The following is a 22739-nucleotide window of genomic DNA, read 5'->3' on the forward strand; positions in this document are numbered from 1 at the left end:
AATCATTAGTATCAAGTTTTAGGCTACGTATTTTTTTCAAAACGTGTACTGCGTAACCTGTACATATATGATGAATGATCACTTCCGATAACTTTCTACAGATAAGCAAGTAATTTGTGTATATGATTCAAAAGTTTCAGCAAAACACAAAAAACTAATCCATAAAGAGTGTAGTTTTGAACAATATGTCAACGAAACTAAGTGGTTAATTTTTTTAATTTGCCCCTCTTCAGTTTAAGATGATTCACAGTGTTATTTTAAACATATGACACTGCAAAATGTCTGAAGCAGTTACGGAAGAACGTGTGCCGGTTCCAGACACGCAGCAAAGTGATACTATGCCTGGCCCTCAAGGAGACACCTTAAAAAGTTACAAGGTTACAACAACCAAAGTTATACAGGGGGAACCGGTAAATACGCTGCAAATTTTGTGCTTTTCAAAACCAAGAGGTTGTACTTGTTGTGCTTTTTTGTTTTTGCATACGATAGAAGTTTGCATACGATCGATATGCGACCATAAAGTCGGTGGGACTGGGATTGTTGATTGTCGCTCTTATTGTGGACGCAGCATGCAGGATTCGACTAGTCGTGGATCATGTAAGATTCTTGTGAAAGCACACCTATAATAAGTGTTTATTAGCCCTATATTCTATGGTCGTAGGTGATGAGTTGCTTTTAACAAGAACATCATGTGTTAATATCAGGGCTCTGACAGGAAATGGTACCTGCCCATGCTTATATTGTTATGCATTCTTATGGGACTGCAAGTTGTAGAAGCAATTCTTCTCATGTGCCTTGGTAAGTCCTTTTCCACCTATATGGCAATCATGTCTGTGCAGCTTAATCTTGGCAAAAACTTTGTACTTCAAAAGATCCACGATTAAAAGTGGAATTAAAATATGCAAGCGGCTATTTGTGTTCCGTGAACACGTAATGAACACAGGTCATAAAGGGACTTGCAAGTGGTAGGCTATAGCCAATTGCAATATCTGCACTTTCGTAATGTTTTAAGCTCGCTATGGTATTAAAGAAAATGCAAATTTTAGTTTACCATTTTCCGAAGGAGCTTCAAATTTTTTGATTTGAGATGATAATTGTTTGTTTATAGGGACCCAGAACGTAGAGTACCGCGACAAGCAGCCTAGCCTTACTCGAACCAACATCGTGTCGACGATCTTTGCTGGTCTTATCGCTATTCTGAACGTCATTGTCCTACAAATAATGGGTGACGCAGGGGTATATCCTATGTATTCTGTACCCAACTGGAACAGAACAACCTAAGGGTTTTGTTGCATTCGTCTACAGCCTGCCTGACAATATAGATTTCCTTCGCTAGAAACTGTTCCATATCAGTAAAAAGATCTAAAGAAATTCGGTTAATGTTCTCTTAATACTGCAACATTATCATATAAGTTTTAAAGAAAATGAACTAAAGTTATTATATTCTTTTATTTGCTAATAACAGATAAACAGCAAGTGCATGAGTCTGTTAAACAGAATAAAATATCGCCGATAGAAAAATTGTATTGTCTCAAAAATCCCAGTGTAAATCTATGCAGAAAACGAGTATGCTACAATATAGTATTAAACCCTCGCGAGCTTTTTAGATAAAAGAATTTTTAAATGAAAGAAATATGTTATAACTTTATTGTTGCATAATGTAGCGCTATCATCACGCGTATTGGTATGAGTGTCTGGCGCATGAGTGGCGATTCGTTCCTTTCCGAAACCAACAACAAACACCACGATTAAGGATTTTGACTATAGTGCAGGGCTACTCAACTGGCGGACCGCGGTCCGAATGCGGACCTTTTCAGTGTTGAATGCGGACCTTATCTGTCTCAGTATTTACGCAAATGAAATCGTTCATCATTAGTTTTGTTATTCCTGCTTATTCAATTAATCAGCGAATGTGTAAGTGGTAACTCAAACTAGTCTTCTAGCGGTTTTTGTTAATAGGTCGTTTGTCAATCGGGGCAGCCGGCGTTTTGCGCAATCTTTTGTTGATAATGATAAAACGATGTTTATACAAGTTTAATAAAAAACCACTAAGGAGATTTAGCCTTCGACAGCGCTGTGTTCGACAACAGCTGTGTTCGACAACAGTGTTTAAATCTGTTTGTTCTGGGTAAAGCCCATCATCAGCAAGCCGCTAATTGCAACCCATAAAGAAACTTTATGAAGTCACAATGATATTTCTGACTTCATAAAGGACACCAGTTTTTTAACAAAACCAAATCCATTATCGATGATTTGCAAGAACAAAAAAACAGCAGACAATAGCACAATTTTAAACAAATCAAACAAGCCTTGTTGATGTTACAATCCACAGCTGCAAGTCAGCGTTTTCAACATGAACTTCGCATCTGTATGACCAATGAAAACCTTCGCCACTGCCTTCGACTCGTTCTCGCTACTTCAGAACCAAGATTTAAAGAACTAGCGAGAAATAAGAAATGCCAATTCTCCCACTAGCTGTGACGATCAGAACAATAAATAAATTTTTCTTATTGCTTTTGCCAATATCGCTTTACCGGATTTTGTATATACCGTATTTTATGTGTTGCGTTAAAAAGGTCCAGACATTTTAAAATTAAATTAATACCCATCCAGAGAATTATATTATTTTATATACCGTATTTTAATACATTTGTAGGACTGCAATTATTTCATGAGAGTTATAACGGACCTAAGCAAATTTTGAACTTTTGTAACTGGACCTTTGCTAAAAATAGTTGAGTAGCCCTGCTATAGTGTATAGAGCGGTTGATCTGAAGAAGAAAAATGAAAAAAATTGGTTTGAATAAAATTTCTGCTTTTTCTCGGTTGGAATAGGCTATCGAACGAATGTTAATGAAAACAACACGTAACACATTTAGCCATGCAAATTTTCGAGAAGCAACTGCAGTGGCTAACCTTACCCCTTCTCAGTCTCCAAAGCAACTCGCCTTGAAACTCCATTAAACAAAGATGACTGCCTTAGAAGTAGCCCAAAAAATAGCAATACTAGACTTAACAATGAAAGTGTGATGCAACAATGAGCCAAAATAAAAATTCTTAGCTACGCCAATTTCTAAAATACAGTACAATGAATGTATGGCTATCACGCGGCCCACTAAAATTTGTTCTAAGGCCAACAGTTTGCCGACCACTGTACTAAACGAAAATTTTGCCTCACATCTTGTTTTTAGACTGTTGAAAATTTCCTTCATTAAGGCTGCATTATTTTAAATGACCAACATGTTCAAAAGACGTACTTATGGACAAATGTTAGCTTTCGGAAATCATAAACTTGCCATGAGCGGGCCCTGAAAATGACGTTGCTTTCTGCAACTTTTTTCCTATACCGAATCAACCTTTGTACTGTACAAGAATAATGTGGAAATTGCAAGAAATGTTATAATCTTTTTAGAATTTATGTAAAGTACAGGACGAAACGCACAAAAATTAATTACGCAAAATAACGTGGCGGTAAGTTTAAAAGCGAGGTGGTATTAAAAATGTAAGCGAAATCAAACAGATGGCGATAAATATGTAAGCTAAAAACGGATGATCTATGAGAGAAAATGCAACTGTAAACACGTTGGCAAAATACAGCCTTAAAATACAATTAAAAAAGTAATCAAAAACGGGAATAGGCTGATAAATTGCCCTGGCTTATGCCAATAGGTTTGGAAATAACAGTAGAGCAAGCCCGCTATAAGTAAGCATGTACAGATGATATACAGTCAGTGGAGAATGCTTGTTTTTAAGTTGGCGAGCGTGTGCATTTCAACAAGTTTAAGCCATTGCCATTGGGTATGGATGGAGCAGACGTGGATCAAAGAAAATTTGTCATAAATAGCGGAGCATCGGTGATTACTGCATTCACTAGCACGCGCTTGTTAACATGAGCGATGTAGTTTTTTTTGATGGTCAAAACTTTAGAAACACGATTTCTTGATGAAGTCACAATGGACAAAATAATGAGGAATTGCACAAACATTTGAGCAAAATAAAAAAAATCGAATCGATTTTCTGTAAACAATTCGCGATTTTATAAATACGTAAATGCAGAAAATGTGAAAATGTCGCCGTTAATCGGTAAAAAGGATTTTCAAGCTTAATACTGAACAAGGCCAAATCCTTCATAACCCCGATATACCATGGCAACAGAAAATGACCTCAGCATTACTACAGTACACCGGTGGTGAAGACGCAACGTGGCTACATGATTTAATCAGCCAGTTCTGCACCCCAAGCTCTTTCACGGAACAAAACTTTCCCTTTAGCAATAACACAGCTGTTCTGCATAATTGTGTCGTGTGCAAACATGTCATACATGGATTACGAAAGGCGTGATCTCCCTTGACCGGCAGCTATCAGTCCATGTTGTCCAACAATCATTCGATTAGTTCATGTTGGCGAAGGTGGTTGGGTTAGTTGCATCAGATAGGAAGATGTCGTGTTTGATGTAGTTGGTCCCGTCGTCCATAATAACGTCCTCGTACTGCGTAAAAAAATAAACTTACCGTTAGAGTTGGCGAAATGTTAACGAATGTGTTACAGTTGCGACAATGAACCGGAATAGGCTTCTAAAGAATGCAGCCAAACATTGAAATTGGCATCAATATATGATGGGAAAGTACTCACATTTGCATTATCAGATTGTAACAGCGCACTGAAACCGCCCTCCTGGATATCGGTACTGGTTGGCTCATTGAAAGTGAACTGGGATAAATCCATGTCCATTAAACCTAATATAATGTAATTTTAAATCTCATGATCGAAATTAAATGATCATATTGTGGATATTCATACGAAATGAAAAATAAAATAACAAAATTTCGCAAGAGTCAAATGAATGTAGTTACAAGTCGTTTGAGTAACAAAACGGCATCGCAATTACAGTAAAACAAAACTGACAAATAGGTTATAATAAGATTAAGTAAAGCACCAAATTAAGATAGCGAACAAAGTACGCGTTCACCTTGCGTACCTAAGACATTTTGATCAGTGCTAGTTTGGGGAACGTTAGCTACTGCTTGAGGAGAGGTGGTGCTTGAGTGCGGCGAATAAGCAAGCTGATTATAAGATGGATTGGGCGACAAGTGATGTTGTTGTTCGCCTAACACGTTACCCTCGACGGTCAGTAACTGGAGGGTAAAACACAATGAAATTAGTTGCACAACGGCATATGAAACATGTACAGTTGTGTGCTTTTTGTACAGTGTACATTGTACACAGACGATTGAAATTCGCACGTAAGAAGTAAATAGCAGCTATTACAATATTCTAATTAATGTCCACATGGGAATTATTGAATGGAGCTAAGAATGGTTAGTATAACGCTTCGGCTTTATTACACTGTTTAGTTAGCTTAGTGCTTAGAAAATGTATTCCAGCCCAAAAGAATGAGTCATAGCTAAAAACTCGACCACAGAAACGGTCAGGCTAATTAGAGGAAATAGCGCAATGAAATGATAGAGCAATAGAGCACGTGAGTGTAGAACTTTTTGAAAATATTTAATAACATCTAACCACGGGAACGTGTGCAAAACTACTTTGTTAGTAAAGGCGGAGAAAAAATGCAAACATTTATACACTTATTCCATCGCTTGAGCCTTCTTTCAGATATATATTTGCTTTACAATGTCATGCATAGCTTCGTTTCATTCTACTTTGCTCTAAATGCAAAGGTGAAACATACCTGGGGCGACTGATATTGCTGATGGGCAACCTGCTGCGTCATCAAATTACTTGAAGTTGGAGTATCTGACTGCATGCCTCCTTGTTGCTGAGTCACCATCACAACGGAGGAAGTAACGCTGGGTGGGGAAATAGGATTGGAGGGGAAATTTGATAGCTGAATTTCTTCTTCTGTTGATAATTGTAGAGGATTTATTTACACAAAAACTTGCGATAAAATTAGTTCTTTATTGAAACAGCGTCATTATCTTTTGCATGAAAAAGATATATTACAATATTTTATCACTTCTTTTTTCTTTTTTGGAACATTGATAAACAATCGAAAACTTTTACCGCACAAAAGTTAACAAATACAGGGCTATTCTGGTATTTGAATTATTATTTTTATTTTAGTGCACCCTTAAAGATTGAGAAACTGACCAGTGGTGAAGGAGGTGGCATCGACGGTGGTTGAATTGTTGAAGATTGTGTTCACCATCTGCTGCTTATCGGATGAGTCGTTCGGCAGGTTGACACCATTTTGATGTAAGGTTGTTTCTAATTCCTACAAGTATATTCGGAAATTGTGATAAATAGCAAAGAGTTATTTTATTCATAGAAATACATATCAAAAATCATTTCTATACAAAAGATAATGTAAAAGAGATTGAAAAAGTGTAGCAAATGATAACGAAAAAATAGCTACTGTAGTTAATTTAATGCAGCTTCGCACCTGTACTCTTAAAAGAAGTTTTTTGTTGATGGCTTCCATCTGTTTATTTCGAATTTCAATCTGTTTATAACGCGTCTGTTCTTGTTGAAATGCTAGAATGTAATCAACAGCCGCCTTCAAGATTGAGCCTTTGTTCCACCTAACGTCCCTACACAAGCAAGGCAGAATGATAAACCATTTACACCAATACGTTTCCTGTTATTTTCGAGCAAGCAAGCTTGTACGTACACAGGCTTCTCGTACAAAATAGATAGCAAATGCCAATTAAGTTTACGTGGCTGCATCCGTGATGTCTGAGGTTATTCCCAGCAAACAACTAAAGCGCACAGGAACGGGAAGTTACTTACGGGTCGATTGATTTCGGCACCAACTGACCAAGCTCTTTTATTCTGTCGTTGATGTTGTAACGTCTCCTTCTTTCGACTAATAAAAAGATGACGCGTAAATAAAACAAATGTTTTCAAGTTTCAACTGTTATGTATTGCGCTATCAACATTTTTCAAGACAAAGTCACAGGGTTCGTACTGAAAATCTTCCTTCGTACAAACAACCGCATTTTAACGAAGCACATTACTATTTACTAACTTATATTGTGGTTGTCTTTCTTTATGCGGTCTTTAGCGTAAAGTCGGAGGTCTTCTTCCGTGTACTCCGGCTTTATCACTGGACAGGATGAGGACGTTGTTTCGCGGATGATAACTGGCAATTTGGTGGAAGAATGTTGCGTAAAACGGTCCATCTCCGACGAGGAAATCGATGGAAGCTGAACAGGTTTTGTTTAAAATACAGTATTAAAATAAACTCACTTATAACTAACACTTTGTTTTAAATTAATTATTTAAATTAGTATTTATTCCAATATCAGTTTATTACATACGAATCATAACTATACTAACACTTATATTACAAATAGTATTTATGAACAGAAAATATACCGTCGCGGCCGGTCTTTCAAATCTGGTTGGATCTTCATAACTCGATTCTAAACTAACAATGTCGTCGATGATGTCTGTTACCTGGAAGCAAAAAAGTAAAAATAACAACTCCACCAACTTGTACGACCCTTAATCGCTTTTCGTTTTTATTTTTACCTGACCGTACTGCTGCAACGTATAATGCTGCCACCATGGCCGCCATTGGGAACATTCGTACTCGTACATCCAAGTCATTATTAAGTGATTAAAGCACGGCTAGCACTAACTACTTTGTGAAAATTTGCTTGAGGGAATACTACGGTAACCTGCGTGAAAGCTAACTTGTAAAAGAGGAAGAACCAAAGCTCGAGCAAAATTCGAACAGTTCAGCTCTACAGCAATTAGTTATCGTCCCGTGACTTGGTGTTTAACTGTTTATTAATAAAATCATATAAAGTTGACAAGTGATGTCAGGGATTTTGATTAAACCTTAAAAATGGTGCAACAAGTTCCGACTACGACAATCTCTGCATCACGATTTCGACACCCAAGAACAATTGATGCAAGGTTGAACCCTCTATAGGGGTCTATTTATAGGAAAGTTTGAAACCAAATTATTGAATGAAAAGGACAAGCATATGAAAACTTCAGAATTAAATATAAAATGATGCTTTTAAACAAGAGCAATTCTTGAGCAATTCAGAAGTCATATTCTACTTTCATTCTCCAAATTCTTTTAATTTTCTTAAAAAATCATAAATTTACCTAATTTTGGAAAATACCTGCCTGTAATTTAAAACTGGGTTTTTACGTTCTCGTTTCGTTTGTTAAGTCAGGTAATGTATTAATCAACATGCTTATTACTTGTTCAAATTAGATAATTTAAAAAAAACTATCCCACTTCCAAATTCGGCTTGGTTGAAATGCGCGCTGCTTTGCTCTTCATTACAATACTTCGCATTTTAAAGTATTGCGATCATGTCAAAATCTGGCATGCTCGAAAATTTCAGTAACTCACTTTTCTGGGAACAATACACTGCACAGCGCTTCCTTGTATCCTGACAAGTTTGCCCAGTTCGTGCATCTAAGGCGAAATGAGCTTCAAAGAAAACTGTTTACACATATGCTACCCTGATTACGTTGAAGAAGACAAAGGAGAGTACTTCCGTCTAGCTGATGGAATTCTTGCGCATTCTGAATGTCGAAAATAATATCTAATCATCGTCAATCGGCAGCGCTATTACGTATATCCAGTAAACACGTACGCCCCCATTCTTCCATCGCGGACATTCTTTTTTCCGTGCATCAGAGCATAATGATGGGGAAAGAGGCGGTTATCGGTGCACCGATTGTTCTACTGACGTGTGTCACGCTTTATTACGTCATAGTGGAAAGTCGTCAACGACTAGACGATTACGGAATTTTTGTCACCTATTTAACCCGAATATCTTGTTTGTTAACATCTTGGAATGATACGCGAAAAACAAGTTATGACCACACGCATGAGACCTTTGTACCGTAACTATAAGCCTGGCTTTCACTGTGTTCTCGCTTTCAAACAAAGCCTTTGATTTTCAATGCCGAAAAAGTAAAAACCTTACTCCGAGAACCGCACATCCCGATATTATTATAACTGTCAATTAATTGATTTATCTAGTTACAACCTAAAAGCAACCTAATACGTCAAATCCAATTATGTTATTTCTTTTAATATATCATCACTGTTACGTCATGCAGTGGTTCTCCCAAACAAAGGCAAATATCCTACGGTGTAATGAACCCACACGCTAAGCTACACTAGCTAAGGACTACTTCTCATACACGAATTATTTAACAACACAAGCGGTCATTCTCCAGATTCTAAAAAGCATTTTGAAAAGGAAGAACGCGCCTTGCGTGTTGTGGGGAACGGAAGAACCCACGCATTTTCCGTGTGTTAATGCCTGTGGAAGAGGATTAAGTAATCGGTCAACTTATATGGCGGTTGTTGCTTAATAGACTCCTCATTGCAAAGGACACTCGGCCGTCCAGTGCTACAATTGCACAACTTATGAGTCATATGAGCCATCGTTGTAGGGTTAACACAATATGACGAATCAAAAACACTTAGATTTTAATGAGCGCAATCTCCATAGTCTGCATTCGCTAAGGATTGAAAATGGGTAACTTGTACAATGTGTCGCAATCTACATTGTGCTCGAAATAGTTTGGGTTGTATTTTTAAACTTTATAAAATGCACGATGCCTGTCACGACTTGTTTATTTGCCCGAGCTCAATTTCTAAGCCAACTTGCACTTATTAATTGTACATCGACTAGAATGAAATAGGCTGGGTTGAAATGAAATTGCCTTCACAGCAAATTTGAAAACTGTTGGCTGTGTAACTGGCATTGCCTAACTGCTTTTCTTCAATTGAACGCTGCTAACATCTACATCATTATCTACAAAGACCTATGAAGTCTTGCGACCGTCGCCGTCTTATAACCGGTCTGGGACGGGTTCTTCGACAGTTGGGCACGAGACGGTGCGTGACTGGTTCGCGTGGAAGCGAATTTAACGTCATTTTCGCTACAAGCACGCAAATTCAGAAGCTGCGCACGCGGCGATTCGCTACACATTAGTCACTTGCATGTAGTATGTGTTGTCAGGCGGAGTCACTATATAGACGGGGTGTTCTACGTAAAAGTTACGGGCTGAGGTCTATATTTGCAGCAATAAAGCGACGTGTGGTCTGACTAATACCCACACCAATGCATAATCGCGGCGCATTAGTGTTAAAATATTTAAATATAACTTCAACGGTAAGAAGCAGAGACTGATACCTAGGGCAGTCTAAAAGAAATATAATTAATCTTCTGTACAAGCATGTCCAGAGCAAATCGGTACCTTCCATGAAGAGAACGTTTGCACGATTAAGCGCTGCCTTGCATATATTCAGGCCTTCGCCTGCCCTATAGGCTACTTATCCTCGAGTCCCGTCAGTAACCATTTTACTTCTGCGTTTCAGGTCGGAACACGATACTGAGCTAACATTGCATCAATCCGAACTTGATGAATCGCGCAAACGTGTGCAAAACGCCATGGAGAACAGTAAGGGCAGAATACAAAATTACCGCCCAGTCATGGCGACATGATGAAAACTTTAAACAGGTATAAATAGAGCAATATGCTCGCCACTAAAACGAAACCTCTTAAGCCGTGCGCAGAACTGTAGTTCCTCTCAGCACTGGACGACATTTTACAAAAATGTAACAACTGTGTAATTCGCACATCCAGGTTAAAAAAGTCCCGACTGAGTTTGAAAATGCTTACGTTATGCCATTTCAGTCGGTTACTGCAAAGTTTCCTTCAAAACCGTTAAAAGAAACGTGATTTCCCTTTCCATGAATATTGTGTACTTCCCGGTGGGAATTCATCCAATCATTGCCCATAAGTGGACAATTGAAGGAAAGACTGGCCACTGTTGCGCAACATGAAAAGTGGACAAATCAAAAAATTGATCTAAAGTGACCTAGTTATGACTCACCGAAGAATCTGTTGCTAAATTGTCTGCGGATGTCGAAATGTTGAGGCGAGCCAACGGACTTGCTGGCGTGCTTCCATGATAATCACCTAAAAAAAATAGTTTCAAAAAGAAACATAAAAAAGAATTAATTTGGTATTGTGGGAATCATTTATCCTGTCGTTAACCTATGAGGTCAGCGGGTCAACTAAGAATAATTTGACTTCCTGCCAATTTCTCAATGTAACAAAATCGAGAAATTGGTGCTTAGAACAAAATCCTCCAATAAATACAAGTGGTCTTTTCAGCAATCACAACAGTGGGTGAAACGAAATGGTGTTTTGAGTGAAAAGTTTTTGTCATAATACTTCTAAAATGTGTTATCTACATCGCCTGAAGTTGCAGACACTGCTTAAACAGTTGAACACAGTATGTACAAAAATTCACAAGTTACAATTCTGTTTTTCCATTTTACTGACAGGCGACTGCAGTTGCAAACAAAACAGACGTCCAGGAGGACATTTTTCAAAAAAACTTATCTCATTTATAATATCGAAAGAGTTGAACATATTTTATCAATTAAAACAATACAGTAGTTTCTAATAGCGGCTACAGTGATTATTCACGTACCGCATTTACAGTTATACTAAGCAAAAAAAAAGAACGTATAATGTGTTCTTTGTCGTTTCAAATGGTCATACGAAACTACTCACTCGTTCCGCCGGTGGGCGCGCTGGAAGGCGGAGCTAACATCTGTCTAGCGATGTATTTGGAACCATCGTGAGATTGACTCAGATATTCCTTGACTTGGTTTAACTGCGTCGCACGGACGTGATAGGCTGTAGGATTTTGCAGCTCAGTATCAACCTGTGATAACAAAAATAAGCGTTACGTAACGCACTTATTTGCGTAAGTGGCAACGTAAACTGCTTACGTATGTACTCAAGTACTAGTACCCTTTCATAGTCCAAGTTTTAGTACTAAATTATGGTAGTGAAAAAGCGATGTCACAAGTGTGACGTAACTATCAGGTGATTTAAAAGTGGGTCAGCAAGTAATCCTGAGCACCTCGTTTATTAACACGCAAATAATTATCCATAAGATATATTGTCAAAACCGTGAATTCAATGCCCAAGGAAATTTCAATGCAGCAATTATTTTTTCCCCAAGAAGCAAACATCGAGTCATGATAACAATCACATCATCTGTTACCGGTAATAACCAGTGAAAACTGTACAGCAAAAACACAAGTGACAGCAAGATCAAGAAAATTAGGGTCAACAATTTTTTTAACTTGCTACATAACAAGATTTAATACCATACTGGAATAGTTTGCCAAACACTTACAAAACTTGATTCAACACAAGCAGAAATGAAGCCAAACGCAACAAATATGTATAAACTTGCTAACCCTAACGTACTTCAGCTAAAGCCGATTGCGATTTAAGTGTGCCAGCTGCTAAACACAACGTTCCATGTCTAGATTGTGTTCAGCCATTTTTCTAAAAATGCCTGTCATGTTTGGGCGTTTTTGCATTAAGATATTATTACGACTGAGATATATACACTTTTAGCTGTCGAACAGGATACCATTGTGTGTTTTAATACCTTGCTTGCAGCAAGGCACCTAATAATAACCTGGCATCGATAGTAGCTTCCGTACACGATACTTTTCTTCAATTGATGATTGGATTCCGAAAGATTTTTGCACGATGTGTGAAGGACGTGTTTATTGGTGTTCATTCCACTGGCTGCAAGGTAGGTGTCATTGCCACCACACACATAACCCTGGCTTTCTTCTGACCATGGGTTATGTGGAGTTGCCTCATCAGGCGAGTAGCAAACTGGGTTGGGCCTATAATCAGAAGTCACGTGTTGCGTGGACCCATATGGGTGAACGCGGTAGGGGAACTCAGGTACTCTTTGACCTTGACCAGATGATTGCTTAACGCAGTGATTATACTTCGAAGAAATCTGCATGCTTGGCCAATCGACTAAATGAGCCGTCTCTGCCATTGGCCAACACGGACGGCAAAAGTTTGCACTTTGAAATTTCTTGTACGCAAAGAGATGAGTTTACAAGTTTATTTACATACTTTAGAGCAGCGTCTCTCAAAGTTAAGGGTGTCTTATACAGCCCTTGAAAGTACCCAATGGTTTTTTATGAAGATCTAAGAATTTAGAAAATGGAAAAACTGTTAACAATTTTAATATTCTACCCTTTTCAGATTTAGTTTTGATCTCTAATCACGCAAAAGTGTGTAGCTTATATGACTATACATTTCCATTAATAGCTATAAATGTAAACAGATTACAAATTTAAATAGATAATAAGGCTAGCCCCCTGGAAGTTTCTCACCGTGCCCGCTTTGAGAAGTGCTGCTCTACAGTATAGCAAATATATTTACTAAGTTACAAATATTCTGTAAACCTAACGACTGCTTTACTGCTCAGCACGATATATCATACAATGAATAGCCTGGCCATTTCTATAAAAAAGCACCTACATTTGTCAATGAAAGCTTACTAACATGCCTTTTATAAACCGTTTATTAAATTCACTTACAATAGCCTTACACGACCTTCAACAAAATTAACTTGACCAAGAACAAACTGCCGGCAAGGTCGGTCACTGAAACCACAAAAAAGTTAAATGCTTGAATGGGAAACGCATCAATTTATGGAAACGGATTTTAATGCCAACTTAATGTAATACACTATTAAACATTACGTTTTGACATGAGAGTTAAAAGCAGGCAATAATGGAATTATGTCGGATTTTGACGCGTAAATCAACTGTGGTTTCACACCATGCGTTTGTCAAACATTTCTACAAGATTTAATCCTATTCGATGTAAGTTAATCCTGTACCTAAGTGGGAAGTTGAATATGAAAAACTAGATTGAAAAACAAACGATGAAACAAAGCTATAATACACCACGCGCAAAAAACCTGGAAAGGGGATATATGGACTACACTGTATCTGCCATAAATGAATGAATCCTTTTAAGATACATCTTTAGTTCACGGAAATGCGAGGTGCAAAAGCGTTTAGTACAGTTTGACTTCGGAAATGTCTTTAAGAAGTGTAGTTTGCAGACTAAATCTGGTAAAGGGTTGGCCAGTGATATAGAGAAGTAAATATGGTAAACTGAGGAAAACTTCCAAGGTATATCTACCACCTGCGGACTGCAATGTTCCCGAATTAAACGAAATGGTCTTTTCAGCTTCATTAGCGTACCAACAATTCATCGCAACGTGTACTGGTATTGATTTCTGGCAACCAAACCACTCCGAATAGCTTCTAAAATTGATATTTGTGTTATATCGCATGGAAATGATGTTCTGCGTTGCAAGATTAACAGAGATTTTCAGCACCAAAGCGTGATTGTGGATATTGTATCAATATCAGGAAATATGCGAACTCGAAAAAAGCGAAAAAAGCTTGAATTCCGAAGCACTGGGTGTATGTGTAGGAAAGTTTGCACTTTTTTCCCAGTCATTACTTTCGGTATGACGAATGCGGAACTAAAATTTTTTATCACGTTTGCTAAGTATTTGTCTACGCAATATGGGTTTTTCCCATCTGATGAACAAACCGCGCCTTACCAAGTCAGCGCCGGTTCTGGAAACTGATGATCACAATGACCACGAAGTACTGTACAAGAATAAAGATGTAATGCGCTCATTACACTGCGTTTGAAATTCAAAGAGCTTCAAACGTGCTTGTCTAATTAATGCCAATAAAGAGGAATATTACTGAAACTTCCAATAAAGCGACAATGGTAATTTTAGTCTTGTAACGCCATAGTAGGCCTGGCAGCAGGCCATATTACGATATTAATAGAGAAGTGGGCGATTAAGCACTTCTGTTGTTGTAAATAGTCGATCAGTAAATAGTTGTTGTAAATAACAAGCGTCGGTAAAACATGTCTGCCAGGCCAGGCCAGGCCATAATGACAGCCAGGCCGTCTAGGTAGCAGTTAGATTCTTCCTTCTGTTAATAGCATTTCCTGCGCTACTAACAAATAACGAACTTACAACGACATCAAAACACGCAGTGTTTCATGACACAAGCGATCCGACAAAGCAATCGGCCGCCCAACTTGCTAATTACAGAAGGATAAGGTTGCAACATCACGCCATTAGGCCGGTGCACTTTTTTCCAACCAGGCGGAGGCGTGCTTTGTCACATAGCGAAATTCAATACCGTTTTCGGCAAAGAACGAGCTTCCAGAATAATTACATCACCTTTTTAAAGCTTTCCCTACGGGAGAAAAGCAATGTTACATTGATAGGATAGAAGGAAAACAACTATGGACTTCGGTCAGCGGGAACATCTTCCCACATAGTCAAATATTAGCAACTTGTACATGGAATGCCGTTTTAATGCTTTAATACTATACTTAATAACTTCAGTTGGTTAAAATGATTTAATTTATTTCAAGTGAAATACAAGAATATAGATAAATCAATATTTCACAATAAAGACAATATCAATCTGAATTGTACTGCTCACTAGACATACCTATAAGTCTCCTTACTTAAAATGTTTCACCATATATGCAAATGCGATTGAAACAGCATGACCCAGACCATAACACTGAACGTTTATCATCAATGTATTTTTATGTAGTGCCACAAGGCATGGAATACTGTACTGGGTATATGGTTTGCTAACTTCACCAATTGGGTCCTTGCAGTCACCCACCAGAAAGTAGAACAAGCTTACACACGTCTTAATATAGCATAAGCAATCACTAGCAAATACAACGAAAGTTTGAAAATGCAATTTTCAAGGTGAGCCATGCATCTTCTATTCTACTATAAACGCAATTTGTACATGTACGCTCTATGTAACCTTGTAGCTCATGAACAAACAGCTGTGTGTAATTTAGTCGCTTAAAGGAAGAAGTTTAAGTTTGAAGCACATTTACATAACGGAAGATTCGTAAAGAGCAACTCAATGTAACAGTGCAAAATTTTTGTGGTATGTCAGATGACAACAGCATTTCGACTACTAACAGTTGTTGTGAAGTAAACAAAATATTAATCAACAAGTTATACTCAACTTACTTTAAGTATCTGCGAGGGCAACTCGGGTTTGGTAACTTTAAAGGAGGGGAAATTTATGGCGGATGTTGAAAAATTTTTTGCCATGGAAGAGGATGAGTTGTTTGCCATGATGGTTTTCTTCAAGTTCCTGTCTTCCTCCAAAATGGCCTGCAACAAAAAAGTTTTTGGTTTTGCCACTCTATTAGCTGAAAATGACTAGGTCAGCCCTTCCTCAATGATTGTTCATTGAAAGCAAATTTATTTTTGGGTAAGGTACCAAGTAGAAAACTTCCAAGCAAAATTGCAATAATTAATTCAGTCAAAATTGAAAAATTATCTAATACGCTTCTAGAGCCTAGAGCAGGGGTTCTTAACCTTTTTCTTTTCATTACCCACTTCCGCTACTTAATAAACCTATATTCCCCACATACTTTTAAAACTGACTGAAAAATCAAAATGAATCCTAGTGACCTGTGTGACATATCCCAAAGCACAATGGTATTTAACAAAAAGAACAATTTCAATGAGAAGAATAACATTAAAGAACGTTTACGTAGTTTCAAACAACGTCAATGCGATTTTTGTTCTTGCTTTTCAGCGACGATCGAGTCAATGTCAGGCTCTATTTTTGAGATTGCACAACGCAAATCTGATTCCAGATTTAACATTGTGTTTCGTTACCCACTTGAAATCCTCAAATTCCCCACTAGTGGGTAATTACCCACAGGTTAAGAACCCCTGGCCTAGAGGGTTCTACACAAACCTAATAAGTACAAAACGATATATGTTTATGTTTTAATTGTCTGCCAAGCGATCATGAGGGCCCTTACTTCAAGGCCATACACGGTCAGTTAAAACCTTGCAACATCATTGACTGTTACTTTAACTTATAAATTCATGTTTAGTAAATTAATCGGACAAACATTATGCTTGCATTCTTGCAAAAATTAACTTTAACATATAACTTTTCACACAAGCAGAAAACTTTAAATTTAAATTTAACAATAAAGCAAGATTTAAGTACAGTATAAGCACCAAAAGAAGCATTAATATACAAACAAATTAAGTTTAAGTTAATGTGGCTACGTCCCTACTACATAAATCATCACAAAATGTACTAACCTTGTCTCTTTGCAGTTGCATTTTCATATGTAATCTCGAACCCATAGTTTTGTTAGTCTTCCGAACTTTAATGAAGCTAAGAAACATATATAAAAAATTATGCAATCTAATTATATTTTCACTTACATTTAAAATATACAAAATTTACATCAGAAAATGTTTAATTTAATGTGATTGTAGAATGATTTTAGAAATTGTTTTGTTAATCAATTTTGGTAAACTTATTTGAACTTCACAGCCAATTTCAGCTCTCGCTGTTCTTTTGTTTACTTACAAATCGCTAAAAAGTATCAAAGATTGACATCACATGTTTAGGCTAGTTTTGACACGAAGTAATCAATAGCTACACTTTTATTTAACTGATACATTTTTAAATTGTGCAAATATGCTAAACAAGTGCAGATGATCTTGGGAAACTCCTAATTACAATTTGCTTTCCTTGGGCGTTAAGTGCATCCGTTACTGTACTTGTCAATTATATATAGGTTATTACTGGTTACAACTTGCAAGATTTTTTGCTCACTATACTTAATATTGAAAATTATGAACCCACTTTGGTTCTTCTTTAAATTGCAAGCATTCAGGTTGGGCATCAGATTGTACAGAATTCCCTCATGTCGAGTCAGGTGAATAGGAATTTCTTCACACAACAAAGAAAAGTATTGAGAAACTATTTTCTGGGTTTATTCTTTTTATTTTACAGTCCTTTGCATCCTATTCTATACATGTCATATGATCAGCACAGCATGAGACTTAAATTGGGTAAGAGTTTTGCAGTGTAAACTGTAAACTGTGTGTAACATAAGCTTATTTTTCCTTGCATTTAGAGCAAAGTATAAAAAAAAGACTAGTAACAAATAAGAACTTATTTTATATATATTTACATGTGCAGGTGACACCTTACGCATTTTACTTCTTGTATGTTTAGCTGACCCGTTACAATAACATCATATTGAGCAAATCAAGTGCATAGAAGGTGCTGTACAATAAAAACTAGGTGAATGTTTTCTCCCCAGTTGGTGAATTCTTTACAATCCAATACCCAGAATGTTCATAATTTAAACTGAAGTGGATAGACAATAATAATTTCCATTCTAAGAATAAGTGAGCAAACAATATTGCCTCCCAATAAAAGGCGATCATATTTTGTAATTTATGGTCTATATATACTTCTTATCTATTACTCAACATACATCAAACTTGCCAATAGCTATTATAATAATATAGGCTATAATATAGGTCAATATGAAGAAAAAAAATGCAAACTACACTATGACCAACACAGGTTAAACATAGTGAACATTGTGCACAAGCCTAACCAGAAGAATTCCAATAACGCTAATGTATAGAATAGATTATATTTACGTACAATAAAATATGTTAAATCCAGTAGTGCAGATATGTCACGATGCAGATCTTGCAGAATTGTGCAGGGGAAAAAATTATCAAAAACAAAAATAGTTAAAACCACAATATGAAATGGAACTAAAATAGAAAAGAAAAACATTTACAGCGTGGATATATAATAAGTTATTTCAAAATGACATAGGCTTTCAATACACACAAAATATCTTTGTCAGCCCAGACTGCAGAGTTTGGCATAGGCGCACTCAATACTGTTTTCAGTACTGCACTTAAGGTGCACATTATTTTGCACTTAATGACTTGGACAAAAGTTCTGTGCACTCAACTTTCAATTGATTTGAAAATTGAAGAAGTCAAACTGTGTACATTGCTGTGTAATTGCGCACCTCCATTGCATCTGAGCTTTTTTGCAAACGGCACTTGTCATTTTTGGTTGCTTGGCGCACCCAAGATCTTGCTGAAAACAGCCATACTCTACAGTTCGGACAACAGCTACTAGGGTAAGGATGTATCGTGATTTACTCTTTAAGATTAGGTCTTGACTTGATGAGTGTAATTGAACAGACAAGTAATTTAATTCAAGCCGTACTCAATTCACGTATGCAACTAAGCTATGTAGCAGAATGCCTTGCCGAAGTTAAACCAAATACTATACACCAGCCCGGGTTTAAGGTAGTGAAACATCTTGATCATCAAACAATATGCGAAGTTAACAAAATTTCTGGATCTAGTTTACTAATGCGCAGTACACAACCACAAACAGTATCAAAAGCACAGCTATAAAACATGTAAACCAGGTTGTAACGTTACTATAATGGTTACTGGTATGTACTTCAAGCATTTGTACCATGTACAATAGTCTAGACTACAACTTCATACCCTATCATTGCAAACTAGTGAGACTTGCAAAAGAACAACTTATACAAAATCTTCAGTAAATGCTTTATACTTAGTACTACGGTTTAGTTAAGTGCTACTCAGCAACCTGAACAAAACCCTGCTCAGCCAGTGGCCTGAATAAAAGCTGATAATGCAACTTTTACAAAGGCGGTCTCTAGCCTATGTTGCTATAACTAACCTAAATACACTGAGATATGCTTAGAACTATCTTTATAAATTAGCAGGAACACTCAGGTGAAGTATATACAGCTAAATAAATGGAAGAGAAAGTATTGCATACAGTTACCAATAACTAAATCAAGACTAGCCTAATACCGGTCTTCATTTTCCACCAACCAGTAACGACTTAGCAAAGTCGTGCCTGAGCGACTCTAGCTAAGCATTAACTTAGCCTCATTTTTTTTTTATCTGCTTTTTTTCTTTCTCTCGCCATTCAAGCAACAGTTTTTTTCTCGCTGATGTTTGTTTGGGAGATTTGCCAAAAATATTCCACAGGTCTCCAACGTTTCCCCATTTAGCATAGAAAATGAGAGTCCTAGTTTTAGAACATACTGTCTAGTAATACAAAATCAACGTTACATAGTAAAATATCTTTTTAAAAAAACTGCAGATTGTGTGGAAAATAGCGGTCCTTTATACGAGAGAAAGTAAATGAAGCTACTTAGTTTGCTTTATGACACGTCACAATAAAAGTAAACTACAGTTTGAACCAGCAACACCGTTAATAGTTTAACAAGGAAGCCACAACTATGAACATGTACCATTTCGTCCATTTGTAATTCCAATAAGCAAACATTTTCTAAAGAAATCTATTTTTGATGGTAATTTTCCGCGACCCAGCAGCGACAGCATGTGACAAAAAAAACAACCATGTTTTGGTAAAATCCGCACAGTATAATAGGGGCTAACAGCAACTTTCGGACAAAAAGTATTTCACAAAAATGTGTTATACAAAACAAAAACTAGATTATACGAAAATATATACGCGAAACTATAGTTTGCAGAAAATGCAACAATATACCTGTGAGCGTTTCGTTTTCATGACGCTCATTGTTAAATCTCATGATCTTTTACAAAATAGCCTAAATCCCACTTCACCATCAATTTTTATGCTGTAAGCCTTCATGTTTGGCATATCCAAAAGGCAGTAAAACCATTTTTTCAAACAATTTGTTTAGGCCTACTGCGTAAAATTATCACATTTTTTAAAAAACGCCAAAAGAAGGTGCCGTATATTTGAAAGAGCCTATAGTTATCTTTTATCAATGCTATACCAATACCATACCACTGTTTTCTGCACAAGCGTCCAGCCGTAAATAAAATCACGTCATACCTTAAATTTTATTGAAGCTGTTTAAAACTGCACAAGACAGGGCATCAAGACAGGCAAAAATGGGACATGGTGTAGCTTACATTCCTGAAACGAGTGGAAAATTTTTGAGGTCACTGTTGACTTCCTTCGTAGTGACAAATCACGTTGGCGTTTCGATGAGATCCGCCAAAAAACGTTTTAATGATAATAAGGTTAAATATAAATCAATTGATGGCCTATTCAAAGCAGTACCGAAAAGAGAAAATGCTTCTGCACCGGGTGCAAATAACGCTTTGGGCAGATCCTTTTTTGCAAGGTTTACGAGAGGTGATTCCCCTCATCGCGTTCATTCGTTCAAGTACATGCAGCCTTTAAAATGTTTAAATGAAGTCATGTGAGCAATGACGTGTTGGCTTGAAATGGTAAAATTAGAACCGGCCGGTGACATCAAGACTCTTTTTTTACTCATGTACGCATTGGAAGATAACTTGTGCAATGTTGGTTTCCTTATAAAGCAGGCTACGCCAAAAAATTACTATATGTTCTGTTTGTTTTAAAAACCACGTTAATTCATTGCAGTTACTCACGTGTCCGTTAGTCATGTGGTACTTCCAGCCATCTTAAACTTCATATTTGTCTAATTTGCTTAACTCAAACAAAATTTGCTACGAAAATTTGCTAAAGTAGTTACGTACCCGTTGTTGTTAGGTTTTATGACTCGTACAACGACTGTTTTCCTAGATGACGTATCCACTTTTGCACTAGCACATGGAATCGACTTAAGCACAGAAACTTGACACACTTTTGTCGTTTGTCCAGGACCAGATGACGCATCACATTTTTTCGAACATGCAAAGTTGGATTTGGGAGGGTGAACAATCAGTTTTTGGGGGATTGTTATAATCTTGGGGCGTACCACTGAGATTTTCTTCAAAATCACTGAAGCTTTTGGACTTTCGTTTGCCTTTGACAAATCTGGTGACGTACACGATGGCGTAACGGCATCAGAAATATCGGAAGTGTCGGTACCATACCCCTCCGACTCAAAAACGGAAGCCTGACCAAACGACTTTTCTGATGGCGATAATTGGAGATTGTGAACAAAATTAAAATCTTCATCGTCCGAATCATTATCAACATTTTCCCAGGCATCATACATAGACAAGCTATCACCAAAGTCTTGGTCCAAGGCAACCGCGCTGTCAGAGCGTGCTTTTAACCAGTTTTCAACGCTGTCTTCACTGTCCTCACTTTTGACAATAGAAGGTCGCAGCGAACTTTCCATGTGGGTTACGTAACAGTGATTACGTTTCATTGTCGTTTCGGTAGTACTGCAAAACCAACAACCAGTTAATTCGTCAATAAATAGAGCTAAAACATTTATAAGGCGCATGCAGTATAAGTGAGTATGCAAGCTTTCCGTGTTTGACGAGTTTATATCAAACTACATTGTTTAAAAAGAAATACACGAACAGCCAAATGTTGTAACCCTCTTTGGCTGTATAAATTAAAACAGCTATTGAATAATTCATCATCGGTTTCTGTATTAGCTTCCTCTGATGCTTAAAAAATGCCTGTGCATGAAGACGACCTCCTAAAACTTCCTTTTAATGAGGGCAGTCACATTGCGTTGTTATCTGCCCTCTGGGTTTTACTGAAAATTTAAAACTAGATTGCATGCAATGTCGAAGAGCTGGAAGCAAACCTTGGAAGGGAGTATATATACTGTAATGTCACAAAGCGTTTTAGTGTAAACTATTTTGAAGTATGCACATATTAGTAACTCAAGTAACTTTCGTTGCTGTGCGTAACACTTTTTATGTTATAGCGTCACCACAAATTGAATAGACTGTCGAATGTTATAAAACTGAAAAGTAAAGCGTAAATGAACGATTAAAGGTAAAAACGCTAAAACACTTTAATACGCGTGTTTTAAGTATACCTTTTATGTATGGCTTCTCCAAAATTATCATTTGCTAATTTAGGCAGTTTGGCTAAACTTGAAGAGGAATCTCTCAAGTCTCCCGAGCTTCGTTTCTCCCTATTGTAACTTTCAGTAATCATTTTTAATCAAAGGAAGTTTCTGTATAAATGGTAAACAGTTTTATTGTAAAGTAGCCAAGTGCACATGAGAATCTCCCTACGTCTTACTGCCACGAGGCCCATATA

General features: G+C 37.1%; 2 protein-coding genes across 5 annotated transcripts; one reads left to right on the plus strand and one right to left on the minus strand.

Annotated features, from left to right (window-relative positions):
- Window positions 1-237: 237 nt before the first annotated feature.
- LOC143446130 (ninjurin-2-like) lies at window positions 238-1539 on the plus strand. Its single transcript, XM_076945637.1, has 4 exons — window positions 238-410; window positions 490-597; window positions 705-798; window positions 1109-1539. Exons 1-4 carry the CDS (start codon window positions 279-281, stop codon window positions 1279-1281), a joined length of 507 nt encoding a protein of 168 aa, XP_076801752.1. The 5' UTR covers window positions 238-278; the 3' UTR covers window positions 1282-1539.
- A 1837-nt stretch (window positions 1540-3376) lies between these two features.
- On the minus strand, window positions 3377-22665 carry LOC143445375 (transcription factor EB-like). 4 transcript variants are annotated; one of them, XM_076944432.1, is made up of 15 exons: window positions 22513-22665; window positions 21266-21901; window positions 16994-17069; window positions 15893-16039; window positions 11530-11683; window positions 10841-10926; window positions 7336-7416; window positions 6986-7163; window positions 6748-6823; window positions 6401-6548; window positions 6109-6232; window positions 5690-5859; window positions 4979-5135; window positions 4633-4736; window positions 3377-4489 (listed from the first exon to the last, which is right to left on the minus strand). In XM_076944432.1, exons 1-15 carry the CDS (start codon window positions 22632-22634, stop codon window positions 4391-4393), a joined length of 2358 nt encoding a protein of 785 aa, XP_076800547.1. In that variant the 5' UTR covers window positions 22635-22665; the 3' UTR covers window positions 3377-4390. The 4 variants fall into 4 exon arrangements, with proteins under 4 accessions (XP_076800547.1, XP_076800546.1, XP_076800549.1 ...); XM_076944431.1 differs by having other exon boundaries at window positions 4970-5135; XM_076944434.1 differs by lacking the exons at window positions 21266-21901; window positions 22513-22665 and adding exons at window positions 17547-17633; window positions 18363-19294 and having other exon boundaries at window positions 4970-5135.
- Between the last annotated feature and the right edge of the window lie 74 nt (window positions 22666-22739).

Source organism: Clavelina lepadiformis, chromosome 2, assembly GCF_947623445.1.
Source record: "Clavelina lepadiformis chromosome 2, kaClaLepa1.1, whole genome shotgun sequence".
NCBI lineage: Eukaryota > Metazoa > Chordata > Ascidiacea > Aplousobranchia > Clavelinidae > Clavelina > Clavelina lepadiformis.

What these genes read in the sequence shown, in the direction of transcription:
- LOC143445375 (XM_076944431.1), bottom strand. Translation starts at nt 22,634, where the DNA reads ATGATTACTGAAAGTTACAATAGGGAGAAACGAAGCTCGGGAGACTTG. An exon ending in AACTTCTTTTAAGAGTACAG is followed by an intron (nt 6,233 to 6,400) that starts GTGCGAAGCTGC and finishes ATATACTTGTAG; the next exon opens with GAATTAGAAACAACCTTACA. An exon ending in TGCCACCTCCTTCACCACTG is followed by an intron (nt 5,860 to 6,108) that starts GTCAGTTTCTCA and finishes AATTATCAACAG; the next exon opens with AAGAAGAAATTCAGCTATCA.
- LOC143446130 (XM_076945637.1), top strand. Translation starts at nt 279, where the DNA reads ATGTCTGAAGCAGTTACGGAAGAACGTGTGCCGGTTCCAGACACGCAG. An exon ending in AAGTTATACAGGGGGAACCG is followed by an intron (nt 411 to 489) that starts GTAAATACGCTG and finishes TGCATACGATAG; the next exon opens with AAGTTTGCATACGATCGATA. An exon ending in TTCGACTAGTCGTGGATCAT is followed by an intron (nt 598 to 704) that starts GTAAGATTCTTG and finishes TGTTAATATCAG; the next exon opens with GGCTCTGACAGGAAATGGTA.